This window comes from Lupinus angustifolius, chromosome LG19 (assembly GCF_001865875.1).
Source record: "Lupinus angustifolius cultivar Tanjil chromosome LG19, LupAngTanjil_v1.0, whole genome shotgun sequence".
Lineage (NCBI taxonomy): Eukaryota > Viridiplantae > Streptophyta > Magnoliopsida > Fabales > Fabaceae > Lupinus > Lupinus angustifolius.
Window position 1 is genome coordinate 867747 of NC_032027.1, and position 20973 is coordinate 888719.

Sequence of the window (20973 nt, forward strand, 5' to 3'; positions counted from 1 at the left end):
GGAGCATGAGCCATCCATCCAAGGATTGGATGCTTTGAGTTCCAAATGAGATTACAAAATTGATTTTTTCATCTCATTTGCCTTCTCCTTTTCTCCTCTTGAATTCTAAACTAAAATTACAAACTTACTTGAAATAAAGCTCCTAAAAACTAAGACAATAAGAGAGAACTTCAGAGAAGAATTTCTAGTGAGAGATATGTGAATTTGATATCAATTGGATTCCTTTTTTCTCGAATGAAATGTTCCCTATTTATAGAAATTCTTTCTGGGCCGCTAAGCTGCTTGTCAGTCCCACTAAGCAACTGACCAAACTCATCAGCATGGGTTTGGTCCCTTGATCAAGTAGCTTTGTCACCTCCTTATGATTGACTTATCAAAGCTAGCTGTAAGCTATGAAACCAACTATTGTGAGCTACTCTGAAATCCCTATGGTGGGGTACTTGAGGTGAGGTTATTGGTGACTTCATGGTTTGCTTGATGGTTAAGTCAAGTCTGGGTGCACACCGCTTAGCACACTTATTGCACCGCTAAGCTACTTGTTCAGCAGCTTTGACCGTGCTGACTAGGACGGTGCTTGCTGATCTGGTCAGGAGTCTGGTTCTCCGCTAAGCTGCTTGATTGGACCGCTAAGCTACTTGTTTAGCAGCTTGGGCATGTGCCAAACTTGTGTTTGACCGTGTCAAGCTGAATTCTGACCATGCCAGGACTAGTCTGGTCCTAGCGGCCAAGCAGGTCTGCTCAGCTGCTTGCTTGAGCAGCTTGGTCCAGGTAAGGCTGGTGTCCATGTTAGTGTGGTGGCCAGGTCAGGTTAGCGAGATTTGGTCCACGCTTAGCTGCCTGGTTGAGCACCTTGGTTTTTGACTTTTTTGTCTTTTTGACCATGAGTCTTTTTTCTCTTCTTTTCTTCATTCTAAATCCTACAAAATACATAAAAAAGAAATACACATACAAATATACAAGATTGTGATATTCTATGGCATCGGCAAACAACACATTTGCGAGCTCATGGCAGGGAGATTCATAGATTAATGGACACTTATCAACCTAATAATGGAGAGATCCATTTAAAAAAAATCACATGTGTTATTTCCGTTTGATTTTCATTTTTTAATAAATATAAAAATTAAAATGATAGTCTAGTCATTCTATGTGACTTTATAAAAGTCGAATAATTTTTTTACCCGCTTATAGATAATGCAATAGTTTGAGATTTTATAGAGTCACTAAGGAAATCCCTAACGAAAAGAGTACTTAAGATACTTTGAATTTTTAAGGTAGAACCATTATTTTTTATGCATGTATTAGTGCATAATAACTTTTTTTACAACACTAAAAAATTATTAAGAATTTATTTTATAATGAAATGAGTTTTTCAGATTTCAAAAACAATCTTACACTCAATATTCAAATTAATTGCGTATTTGATTTGAATTATTGACCAAAGGGATTCCCTTTTATTTTCAACATGTGTCGAACTCTTCCTATAAATAGAGGCTTGGGCACATTGGCGAAATACATAGAAACACAAAAAAGATACAAGAGAGATATTTGTGTTGCACCTCTTCTCCTTTCCGATGTCAAATGGAAGAGAAATTTATGGTGCTCATCTCGTTTTTTATGTTAGATGCATTTACAATTTCTTTTCATCTTCTCTTTTTTATTTTTATAAAAAATATTTAATTTTTATATAATTAAATAATGATTAATTTATTCATTTTTTAAATAATGATAAATCTTCATTCTATTTAATAAATAATGAGCATACTATTAAACAAATATATCTTTTATTAATTAAATAAAATTATAAAGATTTGAGATGTAATAATAAAAATTGTATTTGTCCCATTTTAAGTCGAGTAGCGATCTTGATCCGAGTTATGATACTCACACAATTAAAGTGATAAGCAAGTGATTAATAAAAAATTGCCCTTTTAAGTCGAATTGTGGTGGGTACATGAGTGCATTTGTCCCACTCACTTAAAGTGGGAAAAGGGATAATTACCTATAAAACTTATTCCTTCAATCTGAGATGTGGTGTAGATATGATGCTATTGAGTAACTCACTTGAAGTGGATAATTAACTTAAAATTTATCCCTTTAAGTCGAGATGTGATGCGGACACGCCTCTGTCTCATTCAATTGAAAAGGATAATTAATTAAAACTTATCCCTTTAAGCTAATATGTGGTGCGGATACTAGAGCTGCTACATCATTCTTTTAAAGCGAAAGACATAAATAATTGCTAAATCATCTATTGTAAAACAAATAAAAATCAACCCAATTAACTAATATTTTTTAGAAAACTACATAGCCTTGATTTCTTATTACATATAAGGATACGTAAAAGTAAAGTGAATTCTTGCCGGTCATAATTATAAAAGATAAACATTTGGCCTAATAAATTAGTTTTATTTTTCAATACACTAAATCAATGGTATTTAATTCGTGCAATTAGCTAGAGTATGATTTTATTATGGGCGAATGAAATTTTAATATCTTCCCTGATTTTTAATCAACTACCAAGCTTAGATCTCTAATTTAAAGACCACTACATTTTATTTTGAGCTTAAAATAGTGTTTTGTACATTTGTAACCGCAAAACACATAGTAATAACTCCAAAAGGTTATATAATCGGTGTTCGGCTGAAAATCAATACACCACAAGTTGTATTAACTTTTTTCTCCTTAGTTCATTAAATAAACGAAGATGAATATGAGTTGATAGAGATAATTTAGAAAAAATACATTATTTTTATTTAATAAGTAAATAATTCAATCATTGTCGTAATCTTCATGCTTTATGCTAATGTGCCAATTAAAATGAGGCAAATGATGTATGTTATTATACAGATGAGGTATTTTAAGATATTTGATTTTGTCATATATTATTGTTATATTAAGTTATTTTGTTTTATTTTTATTATCATATATGATTGTTTTCTTATATAATTTATATTACTCACTTAAATTCGTAAATAGTATAAATTAATATTTATCATTATATGATTGATTGAACAAGTTGATTTACATAATATTTAAAACTTGATAATTTTTATGAAGGATTCAAATTATTTATAGTAAAATATTTTATCTTTCAAAAAATAATAATTAGAATTAGTGGGTTAATGAAGATTAGGTTAGTATAAAAAACTATAATAGAGAAAAGTCAATATATTTATATTTTATCCTTCAACCACAAAAATCTAGCAGATAAAAAGATGGAAAAGGGTGAGAGGAGAGCAGGGAAACAAAAAAGAACTATTCCATCAATTATAATAACACAACAAACCCTAAAGTAAGACTCCATGCTAATTCAAGACACTATAATGACAAAATAAATATAGTTTGAGTGAATTTTTGCCTAGAAGGTAACTAGAAGGTTATTATCCACATAGACACTATATTCAATAATATAAACAAAAGTGATTAGGAGAACAAATAGTATTCTTATCTATATAGAGCATTAAAAATGTTCCAAGAGTAAAGAGAAATTAAATTCATTCATTTAGATTGAATAATATAAAGTGATGATTATTTGATAAAATTAAAATTCAGTAACATTTTTAATAGTTGCAAGTCGATTTAACTATATAGATTTTTAATAATATAATAATGTAGTATAATTATTATTTTAACATTTCAAAATGGTAATATATGATCTTTCTTTTTTCTACTCTTAATCACGTTCTAATTTTATCTTATTCTATTTTGAATACATATAGGATTTAGCTTTCTACTTATATTCTTAAAAATATACAATTTTTTTTTTTATTAATTAAAAATGATTTCTATTCAAATATCCACATACATTTCTTCAATATAAATAAGCATTGTGGGTAAGCATTGAAAACACACATTTTTGTTAATCATACTTAACATAAGCTCAATGGGTGCCAATTTTCAATCAAAACCTATCTCTTGGATTTCAATCATATGCTCCATAATATTGTTGTTAACCTACTTCACAACTTCATCACTATCTGCTCGACCCAAACATTCTATCCCACCTGAATATCGCTTAAACCCAAGTGCCATAGAGCCATCTGCTATCCTTGAATATTACAACCTCCCAACAGCGCTTCTTCCCAAAAGTGCTATTATCCAACACTTTAACAGCTTCGATGGCAAATTCACTGTCAAACTAAAGCGTCCTTGCAGCTATCAAGTTGATGGTAATTACTTGAAGTTCGAGTCAACTATATCAGTTATCATCAGCGATAATAGTATATCTAACGTCGAAGGAATTAAATTGAAGGTATTATCTCAATGGGTCAGCCTTACAAAAGTGATTCGTGTTCAAGACCGTCTAACATTGACAGCTGGGAAAGTTTCTAGACAATCTTTAATTTTTAACTTCCAAAGGAATCCATCTATTTGTGTAATTATGTAATCTCTAATTTTGTCTCAATCTAATAAAATCATGACACTTACTAAAGAAACTTGAGTAGTTTTTGTATTAAGTGTCAAAATTTTATCGAATCAAATAAAGAGATAAGGAAGTATTGTTTTGTTTCAAAAATGTTCATATTTCAATCAACAATATTAAAGTTTAGAGTGAATTATATTGAGATTCCCTGAGTTTAAGTGAAATTAAACAAATCACTCAGACATTTTTTAAATATATACAAACCACCCCTAGTTATACATATACATTACACTGACTATCCCTTAAGAAATATAAGTGTGCAAGTTTTTAAACAAAAAATAATGATGAATGCAATTAAGTCAAACAAAATATGACATATTGTGGAGACAAGTCCAAATAGTATAAACTTGATCTATATTCATTATTTTTTAATTGTTACAAATTGCATCAATAATTCTAATATTGTACTCTCTCATAGTGTCTGAAAATAGAGTAATATGCCCCAACTTATTTCTCCCACATTAATATTTGAATTACAATTTTCCATCACAATATAAATATTTTTTTTTGCCCTCACACCTTATATATTGGTACTTACACATTATTTTGCCTTCACTACTAAATATTTGTGTGTCTAACATTGCTTCACCCTTAGGATTGTAATTCTTCAACTAGCAGTATATTTGATTATATTAAGGGAGCAAAACAACATCAATGGGCCAAAGAGACCTGGTGGACTTGGTATTCAATTATCCGTAAAGTATTGATTAAGGGAAAAATATGGTTTTATTAAAAGTTCTAATACATCACCCATTAATTTATTCAAACTTTCCTATTTGATTTCTTAATTATTGCACATATTGGGGTAAATTAAGATTATGATGCACCTAACGTAATTTTTGCTTAAAGTACGCAAATCTATATTATTGTATATCAACTGTGGATATTATTGTACTCAATTAACTCAAATCAATTTTTTGTTTAATTTCATGCACACAAAAATTTAAAGTGTAAGCTGCATTTTGAAGGAGATTATCTATAAATCGATATAATATTTGAGGATATCAAATTTGTTTTTTTATTTCAAAATGTAAGGCTTATAGGAAAGTCCATGTCTTGTTAAAAGGATACTGCATCTCCCTTATCATTATTATTACTATCATCATTATCATCATTTTGTCACAATATTATCATTGTCACCACCTTCATTCTCCCACCATCCATGTCATTGCTACCATCTATATACTTCTCCCATCACCTCCTAATTGTAGCCAGTGCCACAGTTACATGCTAGTTGTGAACACCTTATCATGTACAGTTTATTATCTTCACATATTTAAAAATATGAAAAATAACAAAATGAATTATAACTGAAAAATTAAAAGTGCAATATATTGTTTTTTATTCTAAAATAAATAAATAATTATATTAATTAAAAAAACAAATTAGAATATATAAAAAAAATTAATCTTACCTCATGGACATGATGAATGATGTAACATAATTGATTAACGAAAGTACTATAATAATAGTATAAGTGAAGTTGAAGGAATAAGTTGGGAAAAATAATTGAGAAACCAAGTTGAAAAAAATAATTGAGAAACCAAGTTGAAAAAAATAATTGAGAGACCGGGTTGAGGAAAAAATTATATGACCAAATTAATAAAATAAATTAAGTTATGGATCATGCCTTTTAGCCGCATGATTATCTATACATAAATGAGAGATATATACAATTATATGCCCAATGTTAATTGTCGCGTTAGCATAATGCACACAAATTTAGATAATCATTCAGTTTATTAATTATTAAAGCAATGTATTATGATAAAATTATCCTTATAAACTCACATTTACAGATACCACACTTTTTTTAAGGCATTAAGGAGGAAAAATGTAGTTAATACATGGTGATTACCTAAAGTGAAGATATGAAACTTGAAAAATGTTAAGGTGGCAATTAAAATGGTAGAAAATAGTACTATATTATTTTTTTAGTGAGTAATTGGTGATGGGCATAAGTTAAATTAACTTCTGAAGAGACAATTAGTTAGGCCTGACTTTGTTGGACTATCTTAATATTCCTTTGGATTTGCAACCACAACTCACTTGTACTATGGCAGACTTCATTTAGAATTACAAATGAACAATACCTACAATTCTGAACTGTTTGTTTCCTGATATTTCAAATATAATATCCAAGATTATCATTAGTAGGTATCAGTGGCTTAGACACACCTAGAAGGGGGTTGAATAAGTGTAGTGGTTATCAATTTCCACTTCTCACACTAAAACCTAGTTCTGGAAAACACCCTAGGTAATCGACTAACCACTGGGCTTAATCGATTAACTCACAACAGAAACAGAATGATCAGATCAGCTTCTTGCACAGTTATTTATCAACAAACAAGTAGAGATACATCAGATATTTTTATGCACAATTAACAAGGATATAGCAATGTATCAGTATGCAAAATATCAGCTTCAAACACGAATTAAAACAGTGAGAATTGTAAAAGAGATGGAGAGAGAACAGCTTGCACAAATGGATTTTTATCTTGGTTCGTTTGCGGTCCACTGCAAACAACATCCAGGCCTCCCCTTCTGATCTTGGGAGATTTTCTCTTCACTATATTGAACATTTTATATTGTCACATACACCAATTCAATTACAAGACTCACGACACTTCTTTCTTGAATTCCAAGAACCTCTAACCTTGGTTTGACTATCCCTATCGCCTGAGAAAACCTTTCTCGCGATCCAGCCCCAGCCAAGATCCTCGCTCTCAATTCAAGACCTCCTAGCCTTCGTGAAGATTCACTCGATCTCAATGGTGGTAAACACCAAGAGACTAACCCAAAGTAAAAAAACAATATAAAAAATAGAGTTTTACCAAGCACTAAAATGCTCAAATTACAACAATGAAAAACTCAAAGATTAACCAAGTCTCGAGTAACACAAGCCATCATGCATATGTGAGTTAATGCAAAACAGTAAAGTCAAAATCTTTTTCTTGAAATCTCTAATAAGAATGCATGAACATGCAAGAAATAATATATGAGATTAAACACATGAAAACAACATGCAATACACTATGAACAATATCAATTAAGCATGTTAATCTCTCTTTCTCACACATGCATCTCTCATCTGCCTATTACACAGTTAATCACAAAAATTATGCTCTCTAACAGTTCCTAATCAATAATATGGAATGCTACACATTTCTGCAATTTGCCATAACTTATACAAAAAATATTTGACACTTCAAACCATTACATTCAGTTAAGTAGTTAAAATAGAAAACAATTATAACAGAAAACAGTCAAACTAATCGATTAACCAACATATATAAAAAACATGATTAAAAGGCAAACTACTTATATGTTATGTTTGACTCCTATACATGTTTTATCAATTATATTATGCCTAATATGCACATATTACATGTGTGATTAATGCATGAACATATAATAAGCTAGAAGATATGCATCATGAATATGATATGACAATATTAATGGCTTGTGAGACTTGCGTCTAGGTTTACCTAACTCAATCTCACTGACTAAGGCACACATTCCAGACTACTTAGAAATATAACTCTGTTGATATAACCTAGTCTAGATATCACCAATGAGTTTTAGGCATGTTGATTGTTAAGCCATCTTCAAGCTTTAACTAATATTTTGTCTCCATCAAAACACAGGCAAAACATTGCTATTGCAATCCTTGATACTTTGCACTTTCAGAAAACTCTACTGTAATTGGTGAAGGATCACACGTGGATAAACCTTCACCTCCTCCTCCGAAGAAATCAATTGCACTAGGGTTTCTCCCCCTAGTGCAATTACCCACAGCTGTGACCCTCATTGGCAAACTAACTATCAAACTATTAAGTGTTTGCACTTTTTAAAATAAAAATTAACTCTATTTCCTAACTTTCGTTTTTATTTTAAAATAAAAATAAAAAAATGTTTATTCAATAGTTAGTTGAACCAATAATGATGACATGTTATTTCAAAAAAGTTTTAATTGACTTTTTTTATACTAATTTGTATAATAATGGAGAGATTCAATTTAAAGAAACACAAATGTGATTTTCTTTTATTTTCGTTCTTTTAATAAATGTAAAAGTAAAAAAGGCAGTCTAGTCATTCTTTGTGACTTTATAAAAATCAAATAATCATTTTTATTCACTTGTAGATAATGCAATAGTTTTTGGGATTTAATATAGTCATTATAGAATTTTCTACTCTAAAAAATCTATATGTATACTTTCAAATTTTAAGCTTAAATAATTATTTTAAGGCATATATGAGTGTCATAATAACTTTATTTATGACTTTAGAAATTTTTTAAGAATTTTGTTATGACTAAATGATTTTTTTTTATTCCAGAAACAATATTGTCCCATTCGAATTAATTACAGATTAAATTTTGATTAAAAAATAATATCTGAAACATTTTAATTGATAGAAGGGATTCCATTTTATTTTCAACTTGTTCAAAATCCTCCTATAATTAGAGACTTGTGTATAGTGGCAAAAACATAAAAATACAAAAAAGACACTAAAGAGAAATTTATATTGTTCATCTTTTCCTTTCCGATGTAGAGAAATTTGTGTTCCTCCTCCATCCTTTCTGGTGTGAGATGCATGCATATATGCACTTTCATTGTTCATCTCATCTTTTTTATTTATTAAAACTTCATTTTAATAATTATTATTTTTTGTATAATTAAATAATAATTCATTCATTCATTTTTGCTTTTAAAATATTAATAAATGTTTATTTTTATTTTTAAATAATGAGCATACTATTAAACAAATATTCTTCCTCTTAATTAAATAAAAAATGTAAAGATTGAGAAGTAGTAATAGAAAACTTATTTGCCTCAATTTTAAGTTGAGGTGCGATGTAGGCGTGAGTGCTGCTACCTCACATACTTAAAGTAATAAGGAATAACGGGGAAAAAAATTATCCCTTTAACTTGAGTTGTAATGCGTACATTAGTTTATATGCCTCACTTAATTAAAGTGGGTAAGGGGTAATTAATTGAAAAAACTTATTCATTTAAATTGAGATATAATATAGACATGAGTGTTACAATCTCACTCACTTAAAGTGGATAATTAATTTAAAAATCTATCTCTTTAAATCGAATTGTAGTAGGACACAAGTGTTGTTACTTCATTTACTTGAAATTGGTAATTAACTAAAACCTATCCCTTTAAGCCATTATGTGCTGTGAACATGAGAGTTGCTATCTCATTCTCCAACATACATAATTGTGAAATCATCTTTTGGAAAAGAAATAAAAGTCAAATCAACTAAATTAACTAATATTTTATAGAAAACTAGGTAGTTTTGATACTCATTTGTCTTAACAATTAATTTTTATTTTTAGTACAATAGTTCAATGGTATTTAATGGATGTAATTAGTTAGAGTGTTGTTTTAGTATGGATAAATGAAGTGTGAATACCTTCTCACATTTGTAATTAACTCTTGAGCTTAGATCTCTAATTTAAAGACCACTACATTTTAAATTGGGCTTAAAATAGAATTTTCTACATTTTAATTATAAAAAACATAATGATGACTCCAAAAACTAAGTAACCAGTGCTCAATCAAAAATCAGTGTCCAACAAGTTATATTAACTTTTTTCTCTTTAGTTGATTAAATAAAGTGTGATGATGGTGAATATGAGTTGTTAGGGATGATTTTGTCAAAATACATTATTTCAATTTAATAATTACAAAATTCAATGATTGTCCTAATCTACATGTCTTATGCTAACTTACAATTAAAATTAGACAAATGATATATATTATTATTCAGATGAAGTATGTTAAAATATTTGATTTTGTCATAAATCTTAGCTTTCATAAAATTAATAATTAGAATTAGTGGATTAATGAAGATTGGGTTAGTATAAAAAACTTTAAGAAATAAAAGTCAACTATATTTATATTTTTTCCTCCAGCCACAAAAATGTAGACGATTGAAAAGATGGAAGAGAGTGAGAGGAAAGAAAGGTGATGAAAAAAGATTATTCCATCAATAATAATAATAATCCAACACACCCTCAAGTTAATTTGACTATATAAATTATTAATAACATAATAATGTAGTAAAATTATTATTTAATTATTTAATAACACATAAAATTCGTGAATAATTATTAAAAGTCTAAAGTTAATTTGACTATATAATTTTTTAATGATATAATAATGTAGTAAAATTTAATTTTGAATACAAATAGAATTTAATTTTCTATTTAAGTTCTTGAAAATATATATTTTTATTTTTGATTAATTAAAAATGGTTTCTATCCACATATCGGCATACATTTCTTCAATATAAATAAGCATTGTGGGTAAGCATTGAAAACACACATTTTTGTTAATCATACTTAACATAAACTCAATGGGTGCCAATTTTCAATCAAAACCTTTCTCTTGGATTTCGATCCTATGCTCCATAATCTTGTTGTTAACCTATTTCACAACTCCATCACTATCTACCTCACCCAAATATGACTTAAACTCATATGATATCCCAAAAGGGCTTCTTCCCGATGGTGCAATTACCCAACACTTTGATAGCTCCACTGGTAAATACACTATCAAAGGACGTAAACCAAACCATGACATCGTCTCCGACAAGGACGTATGGCCAAGTGATATGCTTGAATATTACAACCTCCCAAAAGCGCTTCTTCCCAAAAGCGCTTCTACCGAAATCTTTGACACCATCGGTGGCAAATTCACTGTCAAAGTAAAGCGTCCTTGCACTTCTAAAATTGATGGTAATTACTTGAAGTTCGAGTCAACTATATCAGCTAGCATCAGCAATAATAATATGTCTAACGTGGTAGGAATTAAATTGAAGATAGGATCTCAATGGGTCAGCCTTACAAAAGTGACTCGCGATATAGACCGTCTAACATTGACAGCTGGGAATGTTTCTAGACAATCTTTAATTTATAACTTCCATGCGAGTCCATCTAGTTGTGTAATTATGTAATCTTTAACTTTGTCTCAATCTAATAAAATTATGACACTTACTAAAGAACCTTGAGTAGTGGTTTGTATTAAGTGTCAAAACTTTATTGAATCAAATAAAGAGATAAGGAAGGATTGTTTTGTTTCAAAAGTGTTTCATATTACCTCTGCATTCTAATGGTTAATAATAACACACATGTTACCAGTACATTCTAATAATTAAGAACACATATGTTATTCGTGAATTCATTCATATTGTTAAGAAAAAATATGTTATTTGTGCATTCATATGGTTAAGAGCACACATGTTACTTGTGCATTCATGTGATAAAGAACATACATGTTAGATGTACATTCTAATGATAAGAAATACACATGTTACATGTGTATTCACATGGTTAAGAACACTCATCTTACATGTGCATTCATATGGTCAAACATACACATATTACTCGAGCATTCTCATGAGACATTGATTTTGACGAATATTTAGAAGCACATAAGTATGAATACTATTAAATATATATTAATAATATTGTGTAATAATTTGATAAAATAAAGCGAAATATATAGAAACATAAAAATTGTTAAAGATGTTCTCATTGGATATGTTTTCTAATGTAAGGACACAATGTCTTCATAACTTTTGTCGCATAGTAACACATGATAATATACTAATCATCCATAAATTAACAAATTATGTAACAAAATGATCAAATATATAGTAAGGCATGATAATATATATTGAGTATAAACTATTATTATCATAGTAATATGAACTCATATGATATAAATAAATATTTGATCATAAAAATCATGAATTTCATAATTGTTGTTACAAAGTATCAAAATATATAAACTAATATTGTTATATCTGCAATGTTAATAACAAATGTAACAAAACAAAACAAAACGAAATAAATCAAGTATATTCAATGGTCTATATTTAAATATTTCATGTATTTTGGATTCCCAAAGAGGGTTTGCTATAAATTAGTTTGTCATTTCTTTTTGTATAACAACAAAATCAATAAATCTATGAAAAATAAACAAAAAAATTAATGAAAATGAAAATGAGAACTGGTCTATAAAATAAGAACAAATCTACAAAATAAACACACGTCAATAAAAAAATGCACTTTAAAGAATATTTTTATTTGTCACTTAATTTTATATTGATTCGTTTATTTTTAAAATATATTTTCTCTCTCAACCAATTATAAGTTATGAAAATATATTTCCTCTCTCAATCAATTGTAAGTTATAAAACAGTTATAATATATTTGTATTTTATTTAATAAATTTTTTCCTTAAAATGTAACTCCTATATGTGTATTTTATTTAAGATTTTATATATATATGGAGCTACTCAATGAGAATAATTCTCATATAAAAATTGTGAGAATAGTAAATCTGGCTTTATAACCAATCATGTATGGTTAATAGCTCCATATATATTAAATTATGACATTAATGAAATCAATGACTTTCGGCAATTTGAGATGCAACTGATAAGAATGAGGACGGGGAGTTAAGAAGAATCAATGAAATCGAATTATACTCACAAATATGACATTAATGTTGACCTATCATTGCACAATTATTATTAATCAATTAATCATAGCATTTAAGTCTTTAATCAATTAAAATTATTATCAATTATAAGACAACAAAAGACAAATATAAGATTAAATTATAGAATAAAATAATGCACATGCTACCAGTGCATTTGCATAGTTAAAAATGTATGTGAACATATTTACAAATTTAAGTGACAAAAATAAACAAAACGATCCCATTTATTTTTTTCTTTGTTCCAAATCTTAACTCATATATTAATCATCACTTGTAACTTTCTTAGAATCAAATTGAGTTATTGTACATTTATTCACATTTAAATTGCAATGAATGAAATCAATTTTTGCTAATAAATATTACCTTAATAATCATGTATCATTACACAATTATTAACAAAATTATTTCAAATTTTAAATGAAAGATAATAATATCAAATTATTATTATAATAAGAAGACAAATGGAAAGCATAAGATTAAATTATGGGATAAAACACAGTGAATGAATAAGGAATGGAATGAACAAATATAAAGTCACATTTCTATTGTTCAATACAAAATGATCCTAATTATTATTTTGACTAGGGGTGTAAGCGGTTCCAATTTAAACCACAAAATTGATGGAACCGAACCAAACCAAACCACAAAATGTGGTTCGATTTGATTTTGCGGTTCGGTTCAGTTATTTTTTTAAGGAATCGTTTATGTTCAGTTCGGTTTATTTATGGTTTTAGAAATTTAGAAACCGTTGGAACCATACCGAACCACATATTAAAAAAATATATATTAGAGATTAGGGAATACTGTTTTATTATTGTTTAAATTCTTCAATCAATTTTCTAGCTTAAATTATCAATTTTTGTGTGAATTGTAGTGTTATATATGTTACTAAATTGTTATTAAGTTAATATCATGTATGTTATTAGTTACTGAATTGTTTCCTAGTGTCTTATGATTTGGAACATATTTCCCAACTTATGTGATATTAAGTTTGAAACTAACATGTATCATATATTGTTATACATGTATTGTTACATATGTTACCAATTATGAAATGTAAGGTTATAAATGTAACTATTATATATTTTACTAATTGATATATATGTTACTAATCATGAATTGTATTGTTATATATGATTTATAATTTTTTTATAACAATAGTAGTAATGTTTATCCTTTTATGGATAAACAACATCTCTTGTAATACATTTTGAATTTTCAATTGATGCAAGATTTTTTATAAAAAGTAAATGGAAAAACCGTGGAACCGAACCGAACTATTCAAGAGCGGTTCGGTTCGGTTGAATGGTTCGGTTCGGTTTGGTTCTTATAGTTAAATTTGCGGTTAATTGAGTAGACCGAACCATATGTTTTTTATCAGTTCAGTCACTAAAATACACAAAAAAACTGAACCGAACTGAATTTTTACACCCCTAATTTTGACTATACAAATGTAAATATTATTCCATCAATAATAATAATCCAACACACCCTCAAGTTATCATTACACAATTATTAACAAAATTATTTCAAATTTTAACTGAAAAATAATCATATCAAGTTATTATTATAATAAGAAGACAAATGGAAAGCATAAGATTAAATTATGGGATAAAACACAGTGAATGAATAAGGAATAAAATGAACAAATATAAAGTCACATTTCTATTGTTAATACAAAATTATCCTAATTATTATTTTCACTATACAAATGTATTCCATCAATAATAATAATCCAACACACCCTCAAGTTAATTTGACTATATAAATTATTAATGATATAATAATGTAGTAAAATTATTATTTAATTATTTAATAACACATAAAATTCGTGAATAATTATTAAAAGTCTAAAGTTAATTTGACTATATAATTTTTTAATGATATAATAATGTAGTAAAATTTAATTTTGAATACAAATAGAATTTAATTTTCTATTTAAGTTCTTGAAAATATTTTTTTTTTTTTTTTATTAATTAAAAATGGTTTCTATCCACATATCCGCATACGTCTTTTTAAATATAAATAAGCATTGTGGGTAAGCATTGAAAACACACATTTTTGTTAATCATACTTAACATAAGCTCAATGGGTGCCAATTTTCAATCAAAACCTATCTCTTGGATTTCAATCCTATGCTCCATAATCTTGTTGTTAACCTATTTCACAACTCCATCACTATCTGCATCAACCAAATATGACTTAAACCCATATGATATCCTTCTCCGTAACAACCTCCCAAAAGGGCTTCTTCCCGTTGGTGCAATTACCCAACACTTTGACGGCAACACTGGCAAATGCACTTTCAAACTAAATCATTCTTGCACTTATAAAATTGATGGTAATTACTTGAAGTTCGAGTCAACTGTATCAGCTATCATCAGCAGTAATAGTATATCTAACGTGGAAGGAGTTAAATTGAAGATAGTATCTCAATGGGTCAGCATTACAAAAGTGAATCGCATTCAAGACCAACTCAAATTCGCAGCTGGGAATGTAGCTAGACAATCTTTAGTTCATAACTTCAATGTGAGTCCATCTCGTTGCGCAGATGTGTAATCTGTAACTTTGTCTCAATCTAATAAAATCGTGACACATACTAAAAAGCTTGAGTAGTGATTTGTATTAAGTGTCAAAATTTTATTGAATAAAATAAAGAGATAAGGAAGTATTGTTTTGTTTCAAAAGTGTTCATATTTCAATCAACAATATTAAATTTTAATATGTTATCTATTGCAGGATTATATAGTCACTAGTGTTGAGTAACAAAAAAGGTGGTCATTGGAATAGTGTGTAACTTACTAATTTCCTACTTTTGCTAATTTCCTTTTAAAAAGTTCACATAAAGGATATTAATAAGGAAAAAAAGTGTAATTAACAAAATAAGGAAATATTTTTTTATCTTCAATGTCAACTTATTTTTTTCTTAATAAATTAACCAAATTAGTGAATTTTAGAGAATTAAATTTAGAATTATAATTTTATGCTATAATTGTTTTGTACAATTCAAAATTAGAATTTATGATTCCAACAATTCTAATTTCAAAATTACCACTCCAATTTAATGGGTCAAATAGAGCCGGGTGGACTTTGTATTCATTTATACTTAAAGTATTGATTAAGGGGAAAATATGTTTTTATTACAAGTTTGAATCCATCGCCCATTAATTTATCCAAACTTTCCTATTTTAAATTCTTAATTGTTTCACATATTGGGTTAAATTAGGATTATGATGCACCTAAAGTAATTTTGCTTAAAGCACACAAATCTATATTATCGTATACGAATAACTGTTGATATTATTGTACTCAATTAACTCAAATCAATTTTTTGTTTAAATTCATGCACGGTAAAATTCAAAGTGCAAGCTGCAATTTGAAGGAGTTTATCTATAAATCCAGATAATATTTGAGTATATCCAATTTGTTTTTTTTTAATTTCAAAATGGAAAGCTAATAGGAAAGTCTACATTTCTCCAAAAGGATAAGATATTTCCATTATCATTATTATCACTACCATTACCACCACCATTTCGTCATAATATCATCATTGCTACCACCTTCATACTCCCACCATCATCGCCATTACTACCACCTCTATATATCCACCATCACCTCCTAATCGCAAATATTGCCATAGTTATATGCTAGCTGTAAACACCTAATTATGTAAGGCCTACTATCTTCACATATTTAAAAAAAAATAAAAACAACAAAAATAATAATAGCTGAAAAATTAAAAGTACAATATAATGTTTTATATTCTAAAATAAACAAATCATGATATTAATTACAAAAAAATATATTAAATATTTTTTTTTAATGTTATCTGATGGACATTATGGATGTGTCGCATAATTGGATGACGAAAGTACTGTAATAAGAGCATAAATGAAGTTGAAGGAATAAGTTGAGAAAAACTTATATGACCAAGTTAATAAAATAAAATAAGTTGATGGATCATGCTTCATGCCTTTTAGCCGCATTATTATCTATACATAAATGAGTGATACATACAATTATATGCCCAATGTTAATTGTCTCGTTCGCATAATGCACACGGTTTAGATAGTCATTGGATTTAATAATGTTAAGGTTTAAATGCGGGTCAGTAGACACGAGATGACTGTCGACACGCTAGTACTATATGAAGGCAACTCATGTTGTAACTACTGCGATAAAATAATTTCATATTTTGTTCACTTTTTTTAATTTATACAAACAAAACATATAATCATAGGTACTACCATTAACGTAATAATTACTTATCTCACCCTAATTAGATATTAATATGAAACTCTAAAATCAAATATATAAAAATTGATTACTTAATAAAAATATTTAACATCATAAAATAAGAATGCAGATCTTTATATATGAAGTGATTTTCAACACACTAGTAATTATAAAAGATAAATATTTGTCCTAACAAATTAATTTTATTTTTAATACAATAAATCGATGGTATTTAATTCTTGCAATTAGCTAGGGTTCATTTTATTACGGGCGAACGAGGTGTTAATATTTTCCTTGATCTATAATCAACTCTCGAGCTTATATCTCCAATTTAAAGACCGCTATATTTCAACTTGGGCTTAAAATAGAATTTCCTACATTTTTAACCACAAATAACATATTGGTGACTCCAAAAGGTCATATAACTGATGTTGGACAAAAAATGAGCCCAAGGGTTATATCAACCTTTTCTCCTTAGTTTTTTAAATATAGTTTGATGAAGATGAATATGAGTTGTTAGAGATAATTTAGTCAAAAATACATTATTTTAATTTAATAATTAAAAAATTCAATGATTGTAATAATCTACGTGTGGTATGCTACTATTCAGATGAAGTGTGTTAAGATATTTTATTTTGGCATATATTGTTAGTATATAAGTTATTTTGTTCTGTTTTTATCATCACTACTGTGCCGACAAACACTTCGTGACTGTCAATCCACAATTTTACTTTCTGGTGAGAAGTATTTCAGTTATGTGTGTTCTATTTTGTGAGTCAGAATATTTTTTTTATTGAATGTACTTTATATTGTATTTTTATTGAGTGTACTTTATATTGGTGGTGATTACATATGGTTATATGGTTTTTTCAGAAATTAAAATGTTAAGGGCAAAATAGGAAAACAAAAATTAAACTACGGGTAGTTACACCATGTTTTCCTTTTATATAGTACTAGTGTGTACGTTACCAACGAGAGTTGGTTCAAGTGGTACATGTTTGAGTCTCCTTAAGTAATAACTCAGGTTCGAGTCTTGTGGATGGAAAAAATGCCCGTTGGAGAGTTAGTCCCACGTACCTGTGAATGTTCCCGGCTCGAACAGGATTGCATCCAGTGCGAGGATTCATGTGGGAAACCAAACCAAAGAAAAAATACTAGTGTGTACACTTCTTGTCTGTCGATCAATATTATATTATACTACGTATTTAATTTTATATATTTCAGTTTTTAGAATTATAATGTATTTTTTGTGTTATGTGTACTTTATATTATATATTTTTGTATTTTTTTTATAATATTCACTTTAAGGTGAGAAATGTAGTTAATTAATGAGTTAGTAGTGACTATTTAGGGTTAGATGATTTTCTGTAAAAATTGAATAATGTTAAGGACAAAACACGAAGTGAAAATTATGTCATTATAATTGTGTGTTGATAGATACATTATAATTGTTGATTCATGTTCTTATTTTTTATATATTCAGATAATTATATCATATTTTGTTCATATTGAATATACATGATATTATAATTCATATAATATAAAAATATAAAAATGAATCATAATATTAATAAAACTTATACTAATTATGTTGATAGTTTGATATATTTGATATATGTAATTTCCTATAATTCTCGTTAATATTTATGTTATCGTGCGAGAAATCGTTATAGTAATAGTTAATTAGAATGGTAAAATATGCAATAGAAAATTGCAATATATAAGAATTATAAGATATTTTGACTTTATATATCATATAAATAAAACATAAAAGTATATATGTCATTAATATTCAATCAACCTAAACTCTTCTTAATATAAATAATATGAGTAAATAATAAATAATATAATAATTACTTAGAGCTAATAGTGTAGAGTTATTATACTCATTAACATATATCTATTATATTTATATTTATTAATATTAATATATTATTATCTTTTAACATTATTTAAGTTAAAGAATAAGCTTTTTTTGGTAATGTTTTTTGTTGGTAATGTAATAAAATACGTTTATGAAAGAACTTTTTTGAAAAATAAAAGGACATTACAAGGAAATATCTTCCAAAGTAATTTGGTTTTTTGCATTTTCTAAACAAAAACAAAAAAGAGCGGTGGCATGACCACTAGTCATAAAGAAGAGTCCCTCATCAAGCACTTTTACCATTGCCATCATATTCCACTCCAATTCACAACATTTATGCAACCATATTATTATATTATTTAGTTGTTTAAAAATTACTTGGAGCTAAAATTTAAATAAGAGTGTGAATCCATTTAAGTAAGTTTTTTAAAACTTGTTTCTTATTTTAATCATCAATTTTATGGACATTTAATGATTTAGATTTTTCACTAAATTGAAACTATTGTATTTTCCTAAAATTGATGGTCTTAAAAAACTTAATCTCGAGTAAATAGAGACCTCCTCTTTAAATAATATGATGATAATGTAAAAAAGTATTTCCAATATCAATACATACATATTAATTTCTTAATATTACTACTATCCACCGACACTCCGTGTCAATCGACCAATATTCTTATTTTTTGGATATAAAATGTATTATCTTCATAAGAAATGTAATATATGAATTCAATAGAGAGCATAAATATAAATAAAAGAATGTGTGAAAAATTAATTATATATTAATATAAATGAAAGTACGTATGTAAGTTTATAGTAGTTATTAATGAGAGATGTTATAAAAGATAAATTTTAAATATAAAAATTATGTAATGATTATGGTTATTACTTACAAATGATAAATTTAGAATATAATAATTATGTCATTGTAAGAGAGTGATTAATATATTGGTAGTGTTTATATATAATTATATGATTTTTTGTAGAAATTAAAAATTGTTAATGACAAAATAATAAAATTATATCATTGTAGTTACACCATATTTTCCCTTTACATATATAGTGTGTCCAGGCACTTCGTGTCTGCCGACGAATATTGTGTGATACTACATATTCAATTTTTATATATTATATTTTTTGTTTATGATAATGTTTAATTTAAGGTGAGATATGTGGTTAATTAATATATTGGTAGTAGTTGCTTAGGATTATATAGTTTTTTTGTAAAAATTAAATAATATTAAGGGCAATATAGGAAATGAAAATTAAACCATGAGGGAAGTTATTTCAAATTTTGGCTTTATATATAGTATAGATAGATATATCTATATTTATACTTCTATACTATATATAAAGCCAAAATATATTATAGCTACCTACATGGCATAATTTTCAGTTACATATTTTGCCCTTATAATTAATAATTATTATAATATTTTTTCATACAATAAAAAATTTAAAATAATGTTAGAGGAAGTTACATCCACTAAATATATTAAACTACCAATGCATTTTTTATTAATATCACAATTCATTTTTAAATTTTTATAAAAAATTATAACGCCATGTCTGTAATGTGTATTCTACATATTAAGTACCGTGCCTGTCAACCCGCTTTCCTATTGTTTGTAATGTGTATTCTACATATTAAGTTGTATTATATATTGTAATTTTCACTTGAATATATATTCGTTTGAGGTAATTGTTCAATCTTAAAGAAATGATGCATATACAATTGTGTTCATCAAGAATAGAGTCTTGATATCTTCACTTAATTTTATTTTCTAGCGTGTTGACAGGTACTACCGTGTCTGTCAATCCGCTTTCATATTGTTTGTAACGTGTAGTCTGGATGTTTTAAATGTCAAATATTCACATACTCTTTACTCAATTGCATACATTGTGACCAATGCAATATATTGCA

The 20973-nt window shown here is 27.4% G+C and overlaps 2 protein-coding genes across 2 annotated transcripts; both read left to right on the forward strand.

Moving 5' to 3' along the window:
* Positions 3887 to 4390, forward strand: LOC109333881. Its single transcript, XM_019569464.1, has one exon. It carries the CDS (start codon positions 3887 to 3889, stop codon positions 4388 to 4390), a length of 504 nt encoding a protein of 167 aa, XP_019425009.1.
* On the forward strand, positions 15038 to 15508 carry LOC109333882. Its single transcript, XM_019569465.1, has one exon. It carries the CDS (start codon positions 15038 to 15040, stop codon positions 15506 to 15508), a length of 471 nt encoding a protein of 156 aa, XP_019425010.1.